General features: G+C 32.4%; 1 protein-coding gene and 4 non-coding genes across 5 annotated transcripts in view; 2 read left to right on the plus strand and 3 right to left on the minus strand.

Annotated features, from left to right (window-relative positions):
- The window catches only part of LOC123706400 (zinc finger protein Gfi-1b), a 52,040-nt gene extending 49,968 nt beyond the window's left edge, over nt 1-2,072 (plus strand). Inside the window, exon 6 of the mRNA XM_045655664.1 lies at nt 139-2,072. Within this exon, the coding sequence (XP_045511620.1) occupies nt 139-215 (77 nt within the window). The 3' untranslated portion in view covers nt 216-2,072. The remainder of the gene's footprint in view (nt 1-138) is intronic.
- Nucleotides 2,073-6,288: 4,216 nt separating this feature from the next.
- Trnaq-uug lies at nt 6,289-6,360 on the minus strand. Its single transcript has one exon. It is a non-coding gene; the product is annotated as a tRNA-Gln (tRNA).
- A 1,083-nt stretch (nt 6,361-7,443) lies between these two features.
- Nucleotides 7,444-7,515, plus strand: Trnaq-uug. The gene has a single exon. It is a non-coding gene; the product is annotated as a tRNA-Gln (tRNA).
- Nucleotides 7,516-8,009: 494 nt separating this feature from the next.
- On the minus strand, nt 8,010-8,081 carry Trnaq-uug. The gene has a single exon. It is a non-coding gene; the product is annotated as a tRNA-Gln (tRNA).
- Nucleotides 8,082-18,275: 10,194 nt separating this feature from the next.
- Trnaq-uug lies at nt 18,276-18,347 on the minus strand. Its single transcript has one exon. It is a non-coding gene; the product is annotated as a tRNA-Gln (tRNA).
- Between the last annotated feature and the right edge of the window lie 1,095 nt (nt 18,348-19,442).

Genomic DNA, 19,442 nt, shown 5'->3' on the forward strand with positions numbered 1-19,442 from the left:
AATAATACTGTGAACACCTACTGCTTTAAAGCCTTGTCATGTCATTTCATAAATTCAAACTCTTTTAAAGCTATTCACTTCACTTTTCTTTTTGCTTTTGCATTACAAGACAAATGTTAAAAAAATATTCTATTACAGATATGCGTCCGCACCCAGAGCTGCGGCAGGACTACCGAATCACACCGGTGCCGCCTTTGCAGCCACTACCCTCTTGAAGCACGACAGCCTTCGCGCCCTGGCGCTGAGGCTCTAGCTAATTGCTTACCAAAGACGTTTGTGATCAGGTGTTATACAATAGATGAAAATTTTGCAGGAATTTTTCTTGGAAAAATTTAGGGAAAAAATTATTTAAGACAATGGTAACCAAAGAATGCATAATATGTAACATACTTAAATCGTTTTGCCGTTATTCATCCAAAGAGGTTAAAAATATAGAATAATTAATAGAGTAGGTAGTTAGGTTCCATACGCTCATTGATATATTTAATTTATAATTTACAATTCTTTATTTCGTTGATTTTATGACATTCTTTTTAAATTTTGTGTATAAAAGATTTTATATCAAGCACCTTCAGCTATTGTATAACATCACTGTTTAATAATTAATGTATCTAAATTAGTAATTACCATGATAAAATCACTCTATCTTACTCTAACACACAAATATGGTATAGAAAGAGTGAGATAACATGATTTATCGTTCTTCAATTTATATAAAGCATAATTATATTAAAGATAAAATGGCCTAAGAGGTATGTTACCAATGAATAAGTAAAAACATTCGTAAGGCATGTACGCATTCGTAAGGAGTTTTTGATCTCAGGCTAAGAAAAATGTATGAATAATTTTCCATTTAGATTTTTATTATGTCCTAATATTAGGTCATAGGTTTTCGATTTAACGATAACTGTACTTTACTTTCATTCCTCTTTCGATATAATCACATTTTAATACCTACGTTTATTTTAGAATTTAAAAAATAAAATAATAAAATAATGCATACTTATCTGTTTAGTAGAGTATCATTTAATGTTTTTCGTTTTTCTTTAAGAATACTAAATAATTATTATTATTTTAGTAATTTTTAAATGTTTATTGGACTGTTGGATCCATTCCACATTATATTCCATACTTTCCATTCCAATAAAATATAATACGGTTAGAATTGTATTATAACATTTTTTGTATTTACAGGGAAAATATGTTTATCATTATTTTTTGCATTAATATCAATATGTAATCCCTTTTATTAAGCGGTTTATATGCTGTAAGAAAATATTCCATTTATTTTGCATTCCAAAGAAACAACACAAAAAGACATTAGCCATAAAAATACCAAAGATTAACAAAATTTTTGTTTAAAAATATTTTATTAATTCATTCATAGAGATTTTCTTTTTAAAATATAGTTTATGCCTAGGCGCTTTTACCTATCCTGTTTTACCTATCAATTGTATCCAAAGCCTATAAAAAGTTATTAGTTTTTGACAAATATAAAATTTTATTTTAAATCTACATTCATGTTATGTTTTTTTGTATATATTAGAGTTAGGCCAATGCTACACGTTACGTCTGGCTTGTCAAGCAAATTTGAACAACCATAATTTTAAAACATTACCGAACTCTACAAAGACATTTGTTAAACTTAACAATTAACTGTATAAGTGTATCATCTATGTATACGTTAAATAATATAAATGTACATAGATTTTAATGTAATATACCGAAATTATATCGAATATTGCTAGGAAAATTGTTATCTTTGGACTAATTTTACACTGTGAAATACATTAAACCAATCATCCAGTTTTAACATTAAGGTATTGAAATTAAGAATAAAATATTCCTAGTACGTTTTTGTACAACTCTGTTCTTATATAAAACTATTGTGTCCCACAATTCACAAATAAAAAATTTTGCTTTTAAGACTCCCATCAAAGACGATTTTTCATGAAAATCAATTCTTTATTGTCTTCAAACATTGTATCTAAATTAAATTTTATTCCAATAATTAATTAGTGTAAATAAAATACTATTAAAATAAAACACAAAATAAAAATGTTTCCATCATGTATTTAATGTCAATTTTTTATTTCCACTAAAATGCCGTATAGACTCATATTTATATTAAAATATAAATTTGCGAATTCTAATCACCACTTCTTTTAATTATAAACAAAACCAATAATGTACAAAACTTTATAGTAACAATTGTTGATAAGCGTATTATGTATTATTTATATAATTGTTACGTATTAATCATAGTACAATTATTTCCTCATTGTTTTAGATATAATAGAATAAGATTTGTCTCGACATTTTGAATAAGTATGTTATACGTGTATATTATGTAAAGGTATGAACAGATCCAAAGAAATCGTGCAATCCTGTGTTATTATAATTATTATCACTTCAATAAACGATGATATATAGCAATGTTGTTTTATTTTTATTTCTTGTATAAATTACCTTTTATGCACCTGTTTTATATTCATGGTCATTTGATTATATTTCCTACCAAAATCTCTCATGTGAAATGTTGTCAAAAGCCGAAAGTAGAGCTTGCATTCTGAAAGTTATCATGAGGGCTACCGTGATAAGTATCTGGAAACAGTATTATTTCCAGTTTGGAAACATATTTCCTAATAAACAGTATTAGGAAAGTGAAGGCGCTAGATTACCTAGACATTTTTTTACACTTGAATTAATACTGCTTAACGACATCATATGTCTCATGTAGAGCCAAACATCTAACGGCCTTACTAATAAAAAGTTAAATAATGGATAAATTTCAACCATTTTCTACCAAAGCTGTGTCCTGCTCTTGCTCACATGAAATGTCAATCATAAAGACAAGACAGGTTATTACAATAACTAATTCATTGCATAGCGATGGTAACATTTTATTAGTAAGACCGTAACTCTATATGGCTATGTATACAGGGTGTAATCGTTAAGTGTGCACAAGCGATTATTCCGTAACTATTGCAGACACCAAAAAACTTTAAACTGATATCGAAAGTACTTAACCTAATGAGTAAAATGGCCATAATAATTTTTTAAAAATAAAGCGAGAAATATCCAAAAATGTTACATTAAACGCTCCCATACATTTTATTTCCCATACATTTTGTATTCATAGCAGATTTTCGAAGTGATGTCCTTATTGTGCAATACAATGAGGAGCTCTATTTACAGTTTCTAAATGAACTTCCCTTCAAATTTGCGAAGTAATTAAAGCAGAAAACCAAAAAAAGAAAGAAAAAACTAAAATCTTTCATATTAAATGTACTAGGTTGATCCCAAAGTAATGATAATTGGGTATTTCCTGTGCACATAAAAATATAAAACAAATGTTTTTTGCTTGCTCATGTATTCACTAAGTAATCACAAAAAAATCATATCAACAGGCCACTTTTCCAATTATTTACATTAATTTGAATGTGAACCGTGCGTGCCAGAATGTTTCCCGACGAAAGAAGAAACAACGATTCGACACGTAGAGGATCATTTTTTGTGTTGTTGCATATCAGGATAATTTTTTGTCACGTTTTGTGATCATGGACGTTACCCGAGTTCACCATGTTTATGCTGAAACCAAAAAACAATCAATGTCCTGGATGCGAGCTTCCAAAGAGACGATGAAGAAATTCAAAGTGAAAATCAGTAGGTTAGATTAAAGCGGTAGTTTTTTGGGACGCTGAAGAAATAATTATGGTGGAATATTTTAAAAAGGTAGCCACTTTATTGGGCTCTTATTAAACAGACCAAATCAAAAGATTGCGGTAGGTTAGTAAGGAAAAGAGACATGGCAAACTGCGGACCTGAACGCTGTTTCACCAAGCAACGCACCAGATCACAAAGCGTCAGTTGCGATGACTGCCATTCAAAAATCGGCATTCCAAATGCTTGAACACCTACCCTATTTTTTAGATCTAGCTCCTATTTACTTTTATCTCTTTCCTCGGCACAAGAAACAATTTCTTAGCAACAAATTATTTTAAGACGACAGCGAAGTGATGGCCGCGTGGAGGAGTTTTTGTGGATGAAGGCAAAGTTTTTTTTTTTTTAAGTTTAGAAAAATGAATATTGAAGTATATTTTCTAGTTAGAAGACTATCTAGAGAACTACATAATTATTTTAACTGTAATGACCTTGTTTAATATTGATTATCATTACTTTTGGATCAACCCATGTACATGGGATATTCGTATCTCATACTAAATGTATGGGAGCGTTTAATGTAACATTTTTGGATATTTCTCGTTTTATTTTTAAAAATTTATTATGGCCATTTTACTCATTAGGTTAAATACTTTCGATATCAGTTTAAAGTTTTTTTATATCTGTTATAGTTACGGAATAATCGCCTGTGCACACTTAACGATTACACCCTGTATATTATAGCTTATAAAAATATATAAGCTTTTATTTAACAAACTCTGCACCTTATATATTTTGCAATATTGCTACAGAATCTCTTGTAATAATTTAATAAATTACCTTAATATGCCCCTGTCATAGACTATCAAACGTTAATTAAGAAAGGTGTACAGTTTGCAAAATTAAGGGCTTATTTGTACATAAACCTAAAGACTAGATAACATGCTATGCTATTAATTCTAAGAAGTTACCTACATTTTTATTTAAATCAAAATTTATTGCACCCTCATTTTGTCTTTCACTTTTTAATTTATATCCACCTACCACCAGTATTATTTTTAAGAAACAGAATTATGCTAACAAGCCTCAGTAACGATGATCTTAATTCGATTCCGAGAGCGTAGAGTGACTTCTCCAGTTACAAATTGGGGCGATGAATGTAAATCGCTTTATATCGATTTTCCTTACAATCTATTTAATAAGATAATGTGAATTTCTCTTGCGTATTTTAGCGGTTTGTATTTTTATATTATTAAGATATGTGCAGTAAAATGCAGAAAGAATCTTTAGTATATGAAGGTCAAAATTTAAATTAGGTGATTCCAAGATTAATAAAATTTCTGTATGTTAAACAGCCGCCTTCATGCAGTCTAAAATAGAGTTCCATGTTGTGACGAGTTTTAATTTCGATTTTTAAATATCGGTTTGAAGCTTTCATTTTGCATAGTAGGTAATACGAAAAAAAACTTCCTATAGGTACTTGTATCATTACTATATGTTATAGACACATTTTAAAACATAGAGGTACAATAGGTACATACTTTACGGAAACACAATTGTTTCTCTATAGGTACCTACATACAAAATGCTAACTAACAAAACGTGGTTATTTTGAAAAGCAATCAATTGTAATCGCAATGTTTGTTACCGTTCAATATGTTTGAAGAGCGATGATGGATTTCTCATTAATATAATGGTTTCATTAGATAATAGTTTTTAATCGGTCCACTTTTATAAAGTACGGAAATGGATGTCATCTCTATAACTGACTTGTAAACTTATCAGCTTAAAATATCATTATTCTAATACCTATAACGATTCTGATAAGATCATTAATGTGATTGGCAGGTCCTGGGTTCGATCGGCGGATATAATTAAATAATATGGCCCTTCTTACATACAAAAGCATAGTTTTATGTGATTTAAAACATAGCTACATTCATCTTTGTCCATAATATAATTTCTGTTATTTTTGTAAAGTCTCGTGTTTCTTTGGTAATTACTAATTAGCCATCTATGCCTCTTAAAACCTACTACTGCGAATCTAGAACGCAGAAGGCAAATGAATTTTCGCACGATGATACCAAATACCAAATACCAAATGAAAAAGAGCATAACCATAGGTAATGTTGCATTGAATCTAACAGGGAGCATACATATGCATATTTTAGGATTTCAGGATTCTATTATTTAGGATGAATAAATAAAGGTAGAGACATACTTTTTCTTCATTTGTTACGTCAAACAAAAATTATATACCAATTCCACGTCAGCAACAAAAGGTTTTATTTCTGAGCCCATTCTCATATAATATTCTATCACATACTAAACTCTATTTGATTACAGCTTCTGCGTAAGACACTGAAATAGATTTGGAAATAAAGCTGGGCCCTTTGTCTCTGGGGCCTCACGCTAAACGCCTGTTATCACGCATCAAAGGGCCGGATTGTAGTTTCCATGTAATAAAAGTTTATAAAATAATAAACTACGTATTTTATAATTTTTCTTCTCCTGAGGTTGTTTAATGTGCCTGAAAAATAAATGCAAATATATTAGTACTTTGTTGAAAACAAATAATTAAAAAATAGTCAATAAGTAGTTAGTAGTTAATTTAAATAAAAAAATAGGTTCCACCGAGATTTGAACTCGGATCGCTGGATTCAAAGTCCAGAGTGCTAACCATTACACCATGGAACCGGTATATAACTGAGAAGAAAACTTCAAACACGTTTAAAATAGAACTTTGTTTACGTACAAATTTAAACAGGTGTTTTTCTTTAAATGTTTGGTTAAATTTGACGGCAATTTAATAGAAAATTAATAATTTATTCATGCACGATGATTGCAACTATTATATACATGCGGTTATCATATATTTTTGCTCTGATTATTGCTTGTAGTCATGAAAATTGAAATAATTAACCTATTTGGTGAGATCCTAAAATTATTTTTAACACATGAAAATCCCAAATATGATACAAACTCGCAAGAGAATAATAAAAAAAAACATTATATAGACTATTAAATTAATAATAGATACCTCATTTTACATAGGTACTACCTATCTTATAGTCTTTAAAAATATTTTTTTTAAATTATAGAATAAAAATACGACCTCAAATCCGGCCCTGGCCCAGTCAGAATCGCCACTCATATATAATGCAGGAACATCCACGTGCGTCTCGGACGCAATCAGTATTGTGAATAATTGATGCGCGCTCCGACGATGATTGCGTGGCCCCACGAGATTGAGATTTAGCTCAATGCGGCCCTGGCGGATTTATTAATGAGCAAAAAATTGCGAAAAATGTATTGAGTTTCGATTTAATTATTCAACTATATTTTTTAGGATACGAAGAATTATATTGATTACAGTGATTTTATTTATAATCCAGTGTTGTCTGATTAAAAAAGTATTTGTAATATAAAATCAATCAAAATTTTAATTTTAAATCGAATAAAGCTATAATAGATTATCTATACATTTATCTACTACATACAATTTCTAGTAACTAGTATATATATCATATACTCTGATAAATTTCCAATAGACTTTCTCGAACCATCCATTGTTTTTCAACCCACTGTACAAATTCGATAAATAAAGCGTCTACCATTTAAAATATATACATAATTATAAAAGAGTTAACACATATTGCTGACCTTATAGCATAATATTGATAATATAGACGCATCTGCCTTTCACTTCACCTTGTGACCTCACACTTGATAAGTGAAAGGTCTACAAATAAGTTTCTCGAATTAATATATTTTGTATACGGTTCCATGGTGTAATGGTTAGCACTCTGGACTTTGAATCCAGCGATCCGAGTTCAAATCTCGGTGGAACCTGATTTTTGAAAAAAAAATACTATTTATTCACAGCAAATAAAAACTCCTAAAAATTCATTACGGTTATGTTAGCCAGTTTTACATTTTTAAATTGCTTTCTTTTTTATAGTAGATTTTTTAGTAAAGTCTGTGTAATTTATTGGAATTTAAATTAAATATTTTATATAATTATTTACTTTGGTTGCAAGTATGAGAAAGATAAGTAGAACCTAATATTGGCTATAAGACAATAATTTACGTATTGTGTAGTAGGTACATATAAATGATTACCTATAATTAATATAAACAAAAACAATTAATACAAGGAACACTAGACAATAGACATTATGAAAATACCCGTTACTTTTTACTTTACCATTGTATATATATTTTCTGATTTATTTACAACGTGTATTAATTATTCGGAATTTATTTAGTATATTCAGATCAATACGTAGGTATTATAAAATTGAATATTTCTTTTCTATATAGTGACTAGTGATGTGCCAAAAATCAGGTTCCACCGAGATTTGAACTCGGATCGCTGGATTCAAAGTCCAGAGTGCTAACCATTACACCATGGAACCGATGATAAAAGTAACAAAAGAAAAATTCTAATACAATGATATTTAAACAGGTGTTATAATTACTTCCAATGAGTGTATATTACTTTAGGTTATTGGTTTTCCACATATTACGTTTGCTAACTTACCGCCCGCGGCTCACTCACTTTGTCTATAACCTTACAAACCTTACAAAATTATATAAGTACTGAAACCTTCCTCAAGCTCTATCTATTTAAAAAAAACCGCATCAAAATCCGTTATGCAGTTTTGAGGATTGAAGAATTGGTACGGAGACGGACAGACAGAGACTTTGTTTTATAGGTACTATGCTCTAGATTCTAGAAGTAACACAATAAATGTCTTGTAAAATTAAACAAATAAGGTTCGTACAAAAAGCCTTAATGATTGTCAGTATAGCTTTGTCACATAAATAAATTCAAAATGGCGGCGGTATAGACACATTTTTATGTCAGATATTTTGAATACAGAAGCTATATCTCGTTCAGCGAATATCAAACTGAATTCAATTGGAAGGCTTGATAATCCGCGGGTCGTGACCAATTTCATCGCGACACTATCACTTTCCGATATCACCCTTCCACAATGGCTGTGGCGCCATCAAATTTATTCAAATTTTACCCAGTCGACCCACCTGCGAAATAGCACACGCAAAACTGAACTTACGAACCTGAGGCGTAGAGTTTAAAGTCGATGGAACGTCGCTTTGCTCAATTCCGAACATGGCAATATGATTATGGATAGAAATTCTTATTCCACTCAAAATAACATCCGTTTCTTCTTAGCAGTGGTTCACTTCTTTGTTACTGTGCTGCAAATTCAACTTTATTTCAAAAGGTTAACGTAGAAAATGCATTATTGACTGGGTATTAAGAAGTTGGTAAGGAGAAACGTCTGCAGTTTTGTATCAACACGGTAAAAGCTTACCGACGTGATCTTTTGTCAAATATATCTAACTATGCACTTGCATGGAACTGGAGAAGTAAAATAAAAAGACTTGCTTAACAAAAAAAGTTCTTGATTATTAGGATATAAATATATAGATTTTTAAGGATTCTATATAATATGGTTTATGTAGCCAAGATTTAAGACCTACTGCAGAATAAAATTTAAGATGGTGTAGGAGACCTATGTACATTAGAACTTGCAATGGATAATGAATCCGTTGATAAACCGGAGGCTTTCCAGATTTTAAGAAGATTCTACAATAATTTATTAACTTCATAAGTAGCACATAAGTAGAGGTTATACATTATTTACGTTCTATAGATATAAGATCTCTACAATCCATAGGACTATAAATCAGTAATGTTGAGCCTGCTACCTATAGACTTTACAACCGTGATCCTGACAGTAATTAACATATAGGAAGAACATGTGGAAGGACCACCAGGACCAACTGCCAGCAATCCTGAACCAACGTCATAATATACCTACTCGCGAGTCGCGCCCATTCAAACACAAAACACGAGTAGGTACATTAAAAACCGTGTCACGCGGGCTAAAATGAAATTCCCTACAAGCGTACCCCTATCATCGATACACGACTGCGAAACGCGACAGTGTAATTTACATTTTCGCAAACTTATCTTGGCGACATTTACATAAAGATAGCACGAACTGCGAGAGTTCGACGCATTGGAATCGAGTTAGGGGCGGAGTTACTTTAAAACTGTCGCTTAGTTGAGACGCTGAATCCGTTTAGAGTTTTCGTGAGTTCTCTAGGGATGGCTGCTGTCGATACAATTTTCGGGATGTTATGTTTCTATTCAAGATTTCTAGCTTTCTATTTTGTAATGATCGTACGTCGTATTACAAGAGCAATGCATGCATTTTTTAACGTAACAGTTTCTGAAAATAGGAATCAACTATATATTCATTTTAAAGAATTAAATTCAGTACTGAGTTAACTTTCTTACAAAATTCAAGATTTGTAATATTGTGTATCACTAAAGTGTATCATTGAACACAACATAAGCTAATTTTGTCATTTGCAATTCACATAAAATTGACTATTTAAATTTTTGAGCATCGACATTCAATTCCCTCTTTAAACTCAAATACATTCATACGACTGTCTCATTAAAAAGTGATTTGTACCGTAAAATAAAAAATTCTTCCACGATTACCGTTATTTCACCAGGTATAACAATTATAATATCAAATATTTTATTAAGTATCGATACTTCAATCCCACCCCTATCAACCACTCGGGGCGTCCAAGTTGCGTATTGAGTTACGCGCCCTGTCGGTCCAATCGTATCAAGCTGCCTCCGATGCCATTAAAATATCCCGTTGCCATCATAATCTCCATATTTACATAATAACACTCTTGGCGTACTTTACATTATTTTTATTTATTTATTTATTTATTTATTTATTTATTTATTTCAAGAACATAGTGGCTTACAGTCACGCCAAAGCACCACTATGCTATACAGTACAATTTAATCATTATTAACACAATTCAAGTCAAAATATACAAGTCAAAATACAAAAGAAAAATACTTATATCTAACTGCAATTAATTTAACGTTATGACAATACAAATAATAATAATATATACAGATATAATAGGACACAATACAATGGAAATTTACAGAAACAGAAGAAATCAGACAGATTAGAAAGTTACTCAATTTAATTAAAAATTGCTATCCAGATAATAAATGGCGTACCGAATAAATACAGTCATACTGTCAGTGAAGAAGTCAAGATGTTGGTACTGGGCAAGCAAGTCTCCGAGCAACTTTCGCGCTCGCGCGGTGGGCGCGTTCCTAGCGCGGTGCGTTCGCGTGAGCGGCTGTGCAAAGAGGCGGTGCGGCCGCCGCGCGGTAAGCGCGCCGTCCCCACCACCCCTTGGTAGGCCGAGAATCATTCGCTCCAGAACATCGCGGTTATCAATTTTGTTGTGCATTATCAAGTAATAATGCACCACCAACAGAATCTTTCTCCTGAGTGCCAAAGTATTCAAACCCACCATACCCAATACGTACATCGATGGATAAAGATGTGGGTAATATCCGTAGCGACGTTTGTATATACATCGCGCAAATTTACGTTGTACCCTCTCGATCATTAAGGAGTATTTCGTTTCATATGGGTCCCAGATCATGGCACCATACTCCAGTTTGCTACGCACATAGGCATTAAATAGAAGCATGGCAACTCTATTGTCTTTAAATTCTGAGGAAACTCTAATAATGAAGCCAAGGGTTTTGTTAGCTTTCTTGCAAATATCCATCATTATGTGAATGAAAGTCCAGTCTACTATCTACGATTAATCCTAGGTCACGTATTTCATCAATTTTTTCCAATGGAACGTCAAATAAATTATAGGTCATATAAAGAGGAAAACGCGATCGCGAGAAAGTCATAACTTTACACTTGTCAGTGTTGAAGGGCAAGTGATTTGTACTGCTCCACTGAGCTATAGCGTTAATGTCTTCCTGGAGAACTTTAGCGTCAGAAGCATTACTAATCTTCAAAAAGAGCTTTAGATCGTCCGCAAACATAAGGCACCTCGCGGATCGTACGGCACTAGGCAGATCGTTTATCATAAGCAGAAACAATGTTGGACCCAACGTACTTCCCTGACTTACTCCAGAACGCGTATAGTAATCATCTGACTCATGACCAGAAATACGCACAAACTGGCTACGGTCCTTCAGGTAGCTTGAGAAAAATCTTAAAAGCTTAGGAGTGAAACCTGCCGCAGCCAGCTTCTGGAGTAGAACGTCATTATCAACCAGGTCAAAGGCTTTTTTAAAATCAAAATAGACAGTATCAACTTGGTTACCAATGTCCATTTCAGAAGCAACATAATCAATAAAGTTGATGTGGTTGGTATTGGTAGACCGGTTTTTACGAAAACCATGTTGACAGTCAGCCAGGAAGTTAGATACCTGTTGATTAATTTGGTTATCCAACATTGATTCAAAGATCTTAGCAAATACAGAAAGCACCGCAATAGGCCTAAAGTTCGAGATTTCGACACTTTTATCCGTCTTAGGAACAGGAGTAACTCTAGAATTCTTCCAGCGTTGAGGATAGATTGCTTTTTCGAGCGACAAATTATATATATATAAAAGCGGCTCTTTTAACACAGATACGCAATCCTTGACAAGAAAGGTTGGAATACCGTCAGGTCCTATCGAAGAGCGTAGTTTGAGCCTTTTCACTGCAGCATCTACATCCTTTTCGCGAAGATAATCAATGGTAATCCGCGTTGAGTCTGGTGAGTAAAAACTCGATGCTGCTTCAGGATCTAGCCGCGGAATACTAGGCTGGAAGACTGACTCAAAGTAACGAGCAAATGCAGCGGCGGCCTCTGCCCCTTCAACCTTTACATTATCACACATGAAAGATTCACACTTGCATCTGCTTTTCCTCTTATCTTTTACGTATTCCCAGAACTTAGCAGGTTCGTCTTTAATACTATTCTGTGTTTTTTTAATGTGCAGTGAGTACGCATTGTCAATTAACATTTTAACATGCCCTCTATAATATTTAAACAGTTCCTTATTAAACATTTTACCCTGAGCCTTGTATTTTGTTAAATGAAAATATTTATGTTTGATATTTCGAATGATCTCTGGAGTAAACCACGATGGATACACGTATCGGTCACGTAAACGGGGCTGCTTTTTAAGAGGCACGTAAGTATTAATGCATTCATACAATACCTGATAGAATGTTTCAACAGCACAGTCAACATCTGTAGTACCCTTTAATTTCGACCAGTTTAATTGGCATAAGGCTGAGTAGAGTGCACTAAGATCGGCTTTATGAAAGTTCCAGTTTGGTGGTGCATTAGGTCGAGATGTCGAAGGAGCTGACTGAACAGTTGGCAATTCACAACGCAAAAAAGATACTTTTACTAATAACGGCGGATGATACGCGTCTGGTTGAACTAGAGGCTCAACATTTCCTGAAACCGAAATATTATTAGATCCAAGCCCACTCAGTACCAAATCCAATAATCCGTCATACTTATTACATACATTATTATATTGAGTCAGTTCACAAAAATCACAGAAGAAGTCAAAATTATTTTTTACATTTACACTACATGAGTTAAGATTAAAATCTCCAACTATTATTATTTCGAGGTCAGGATATTGGCATATAACATTTTCTATACAATTCAAAACACTTAGATATTGGTGATCATTATAGTTGGGTGGAAGATAAACAACACAGAACAAGAACTTTACATTTTTCCAACTAACAATAGCAAATATTATCTCCATGTCCGACGTAAGCCCATCAACATTTGTAAGTCTGTGCAACGCATAACAGTCACGTACGGCCAGTAACACACCACCCCAGCCTACGTCACCAGCACGGTCCGCGCGCAACACTTCGTATCCAGGGGGAAACAATTCACCGGAGAGTACTGAACTGGTTAGGAATGTTTCCGTGAGAGCTATTATATCAAAATCACTCATCAACATGTTTTTATTAAATATTGTCGTTTTTGACCGTAAACCACGCACATTTTGGTAAAAGACCTGAATAATTTTAGTTTGTTTCGGATTTTTGCTTGGCACGAAAGTTCTGCCTCCAAGGTTTTATACAAATGTCCTGTGCCCAATTTGATGGGGCCATTACAGACTCAGAAAGCTTGGACGGGACGTCTAGTTTAAACGACGCATAGTGGCCGCGAGCTTTAAGTGCCTCTACGGTACAAACATCTTCTCCACATATCTTCACGAGATGGGCACGCACCTGCTCCTCAGTGGTACCCTCACGTACATAAAACAAATGAAGGTACCTGCGACGCTCAGCAGCGTGCAACATTGTTGCACCAGGCGCTGCTGTACCTCTTATGTGGCTTTAACCTGCTTTTAGATTATCATTCTGTCTTTAATTTTCAAGCCACATTCGTCGAATATACAGGCAGGTTTTCTTTTTAACAAATCCCTGATAGAAATAAAATAAAATATGGACTGAATCGATCATTAGATTTCAATGAAGTACGTTATCCGACTTCCTAATTACTGTCATTAGCATTCCAAGGGGTAAAATACTAATTAAATAAAAATAAGATACTAGATCAGGCCAATAAAATTTACATTACAGATTCTTCATCTAGCTTGGTTCCGTTAGTATGTTCATCTTGCACGGCATTTGAAACCGATCATTTAACACGCAATTAAAACTCCCCTCAAATAATGAGACTTGAAGGCAGCCCTATTAACAGAATGTTCAATTCCAATTTGCAAAGCGCAGTCCTCCCACCGACTTGAAGACACACAAAATCGATGACACAAGAACGCGTACCGCATTCTTTCACACGCAAATTCAACATTTCTATCAAGAGGGTATTGAATACTCCGCGGGTAATTGATTCGCCGGGGTGCCCTTTGAATTTCAATTGCGATTAAAGTGATATAACTCGGCACGTGACTGATGCAAATCAAGAAGATGAAGACGATTCTTGGACGTCTTAATAAATCTAATCTTAGCTTAAAGTTAGGGGAAGAAGCTGTGAAATAGATTGACCAGTTTTGAAGCATTTTCTTCGGTAACAGCGTGACCTATTTGAAAGTTTTATAATGTTGTTAGTATATTTTAAGAGCGCAATATTATAATTAAATGCTATTAAAACTTATCTCTGCCTCATATATGCCAAATGATGTGGAAGTACTTATTGAAAAATAAATTGACGGTAGGTACATAAAGAACCAATGTGTTTTCCGTCGCACCAAGAAATATTTTCCATGCGATAATAACATCTGAATATTGCCCATATTCATACGAAAAGTGATTACTGTGTAGGTACAGTAAAAGTCGATCACATACATTTTTATATGTCATAAATATGACAAACCTTAGTATATTTACGATCAGCAATTTGGTACTAAGTGATACGACGATAAAATTTATCCTCTCGTAACATGCGTCAAAGCATATTATATACTAATATGAAATGGGAATCAATTTGCTGAAGATTAGAATGTGGATATGAAATGGCTATCATTTTGAGCGTAATTCACTGAATATACTTTATTATGCATAATATAATAATGTAAGTACATCGTAAGCTAAAGAGTTAACGTATCATAATATATTCGTCAGATAAGTATGATTTGGAAACAACGACGTCATTATTTGGAAACCTACTATTAAATCAATAAATCTAGTGACTAGATAGTAGATAAACGCTCTAAATTAACAGAGCTTTCATAGTTTACTAAATATCTGACGACATTTTATGAGGTTCGAGGGCGAACGAAAAATTAATTATAGACGCTTTAAACAACCACATTTCAGCATTTTGTATTTTGATTGTTAAGTATATTTTTTTATTAAAACAAAATGTTAATACATTATTTATTTATTTGTTTTGGAATAAAAGAAAATTAGTATCTAAACGTAATATACATTAAATATATCTATGCTTTAAGTGAGACTTATAAAAGAGCTTCCGAAACTACGTATAAGTATTCCATATTTTATTTTCATGTAAGGTTCTTTATTGTTGTAATTAACTTGTAACTTAGAGCTTTCACATGATATAAATATCTAAGAGAACATATTAAAATTATGTATACCTTATCATCTAACGGCTAACCTCATAAAACTCGAGTTTATAAAAGTAGATATCATGTACTATTAAACTTAGTAATATAAAGTTCTTAACTATGTTTCATGTACCTATATGTTTTACTATATAAGCAATAAATCTTAAGAAAACATAAAAAACAACTTTAATCCCACGTAACACTGAATACGACCGTATTTAATTTGCAAAAGTACATTTTACGACACGTCCAGATATTTGATATCACGGTGGAGGCGGTAAAAAAAAAAATTACGACGAAATATCAGCATATAAAGTAGATAAAGGTATGATTGATTTGTACAGCCGTGATGTCGCATAAAATATGGATACCTTGTATCATAAAAGTACCCTCGAATTTTGACCATTGAACCTCTTTGCATAATTTTGCGCCTTGATTCTCTAGGGCGACGATCCTTTCAGGGTATTGAATTTTTTACCGATTGTAAAACGTCTTTGGGTATCAGTTTTGGTGTTATTTGTGACAGCGTATTATGTCATATTTTATATTATTATGTATTAAATGTTGTGAATACGAATATGTAGCGACATAACTATTTTCGACTCTATGTACTCTATGTAAGTATTTATTTATTTATTATTTAAAATTGAAAAATGTTAAACCTACTTATGCTTTCTTTGAACTCCGTTTAACATAATATTTTCTTAACGTAATTTACATTACAAACTTAAAAATTTTAACTGGTTTCTCCGGTAAATAGAAACAACTGTGTAGCTACTTATGTTGAACTTTAAAGGTGATTCAAGAAAAACATATTATTTTCAATCAATATTTGGAAAAGCGTAAGGTTCTATTTACCTATTTTGTTCGATAATACATATACAAAAAAAATCAAAATTGTTTATTTGGAACAATAAAAACACACAATACAAGAACTTTATGAACGATGGCACCTATAAAAGCTAAAAAAAGCTGTGGCACAGGTGCCAATGCCCGCTTTAGAAGTTCCACTGACTAACATTTGATATTAACCATTACTTATCACCATAAGACATTCTACTTACATCACCAATTTATTTACCACTATTATAAATAACCATACAAGACTATAACAACCTATTATCGAGTACTAATTGAAACATATGGCGACAGTAAAGTTAGCGTGAAAGTTACGTACTTACCGGTAATAATTGATCAGACAATCCTCTGGGAGTACAACCATAGTGTCTTTACATGCAATGTGATGAATTGCATTTTATCCCTAAAAGCTACACCCTTTTTGAAGTGAAACTTCTTTAGGCGCGTTGTGAGAAAAATTTCAAGGTCGCGTCATGGCAATGCCGTCACGTCATGGAGTAAGGCGATGATTTTGGTGCCTTTGAATCTTGCTAAAGAAGTTTCACTTCTGACACGTGTTCTAGGCATACACGCTCTTTGGGAAAAGAAAAAGGTTGCACTCACCAACTATAGAAACGTAAAGTTAACTCCGGGAAAGATAAGTTCTTGCAAAATAATATCTACTGTCAATAAGCATAATAATAAAAGCATAGTATGCAAAATTTTATATTGATGTATGTTATCAATAAATACAAAAAAATACTCCTAACATAATATGATTTAACGCGATGTCGTCTACTATTATTACATTTTTATTTAGGCGTTAGAAAACAAAATAGTGATAACTTTAATAATTAAGTAATCATGTTTGTTTCGGTTAGTTTCGTTTTTGTTAACCCTTCATAAAACGCTATATTTTAATAATAAACTTTTTGTAAATTCAATTGGGCATTAAATACTTCCGAAATTTAATAATAAATTAATAATAAATTAAAATTTAATAATATTAGTAGGTACCTACCTAACTATCTTGATGACGAAATTTTTATATATTTATTACATTAAGACCTAAAACGTTAATAAACCATCGTGTTTAATATTGTATTCTCTTTTTCGCGTGCTTGGCAGTTGGCGCCCTTAAGAGAGATCTAATAAAAAATTATAATTTAGAAAAAATGCCAATAATGTTAATAATTTTTCTTACAAACGTGAAGAATTAATTAGTTAATTACATATATACAAAATTGAGTACGTATGGTCGTACATTATACATAAAAAGCAAATGTACGGTTATACGGCTTTGCTAGTATATTATCAAAGTGTTCATTTTTCATATAATTTAAGGAGATATAATGAATTATAGGCAATAGGTGAATAGAGCGATCGATCAGAAAGATAATAATTATTATGAATTAAATAATTAAGTACAATCAAGTCATCTCTATTAGTAAAAGTGTTATAAAATTGTAATGAATAATTACAAATATTGATTTCAATCGATCACAATCTATTTTAATCGATTTTTATAAATAATTTTTACATATTTTTAATACCTATCTATAGTTTTTTTAACATGAAATGCTTTACATACTTATTATTACATACCTTCACGTGTAGAGCAGAGAGCAGCAAGCATCAACAACATTTTGGCCCTATGACTATTCATACGTTAAAAGGTGTTTTTTTTTTTTTTTTTGAATTTTACAAATCTATTAAAAAAGACGTCTTATAACATTAATAAATTTTGAATATGGCTTACAAACTCACAAGCGCAGATAAGAAAAAATACCATCAGATTTTTAGTCATTTAATTTAAGATTTTCCAAAAATCAGGTTCCACCGAGATTTGAACTCGGATCGCTGGATTCAAAGTCCAGAGTGCTAACCATTACACCATGGAACCGATGAGAGATTTTTAGAAAGTTATTATCGGATTAAAATCTGTATTATTTTTGTATTGAAACCGGTTTTAATATCATCATTAGATACCTCATCCAGTGTGAATTTATAAACCATCGACACATGTTATAAAATAGTTAATTAACACATTTCTATACTTGTAACAAAAAACTAAATTAATATTTTTTTCCATCATAACTTCTAAATTTTCAACCGTAGGTATTTCGTTTTATTTAATCGGAGAGGATCATGAGATACCTATTTATATTATTTACCGAAACATACAGAAAACGGTAGAGCAGGGGAATATGAACAATATAATATAACTAGCAGTCCGCCCCGGCTTCGCCCGTGGTACATATTTCGCAATAAAAGGTAAGGTAGCCTATGTTTTTTCTCAGGGTCTAAAGATTGTCTGTGCCAAATTTCATCAAAATCGGTTGAGAGGTTTATGCGTGAAAACCATACATACATAATTACAAACTTTTCCTCTTTATAATATTAGTATAGATAAAATGATTAAAAATATTTTTGCTATTGAAAAGGTCAGATGAGTAAATACATTATGTAAATACGCTATATACCGACATTAGGTACAACCAATATTATGTTCAATTACACATATTATGGTCAAGTCGGCAATCCTTCAAGAGTGTGTAGCAACGTGATTATATTATTTCGTGCTAAACATTCAAAATATGCACATATGCTAGGCTTTTTAGAGCCCAACAACTAGTAGGGAACACTTTCATTCATTCGTGTTTTGTTGTCCATTGAAGTAAGTACCTAGGAAGTATTTGCATTAACTGAATTTCGAACGCAAAATGTTGTTTATAAACATACTAGATTTCCGCCCTCGGCTTCGCCCGCGTTTGCAAAGGAAAATCCGCATAGTTCCCGTTCCCGTGGGATTTCCGGGATAAAAACTATCCTATGTGTTAATCCAAGTTACCTTCTATATGTGTGCTAAATTTCATTGTAATCGGTTCAGTAGTTTTTACGTGAAAGAGTAACAAACATCCATACATCCATACATCCATAAATCCATACCTACATCCATACATCCATACATCCATACTTACAAACTTTCGCCTTTCGT

This window comes from Colias croceus, chromosome 3 (genome assembly GCF_905220415.1).
Source record: "Colias croceus chromosome 3, ilColCroc2.1".
Lineage (NCBI taxonomy): Eukaryota > Metazoa > Arthropoda > Insecta > Lepidoptera > Pieridae > Colias > Colias croceus.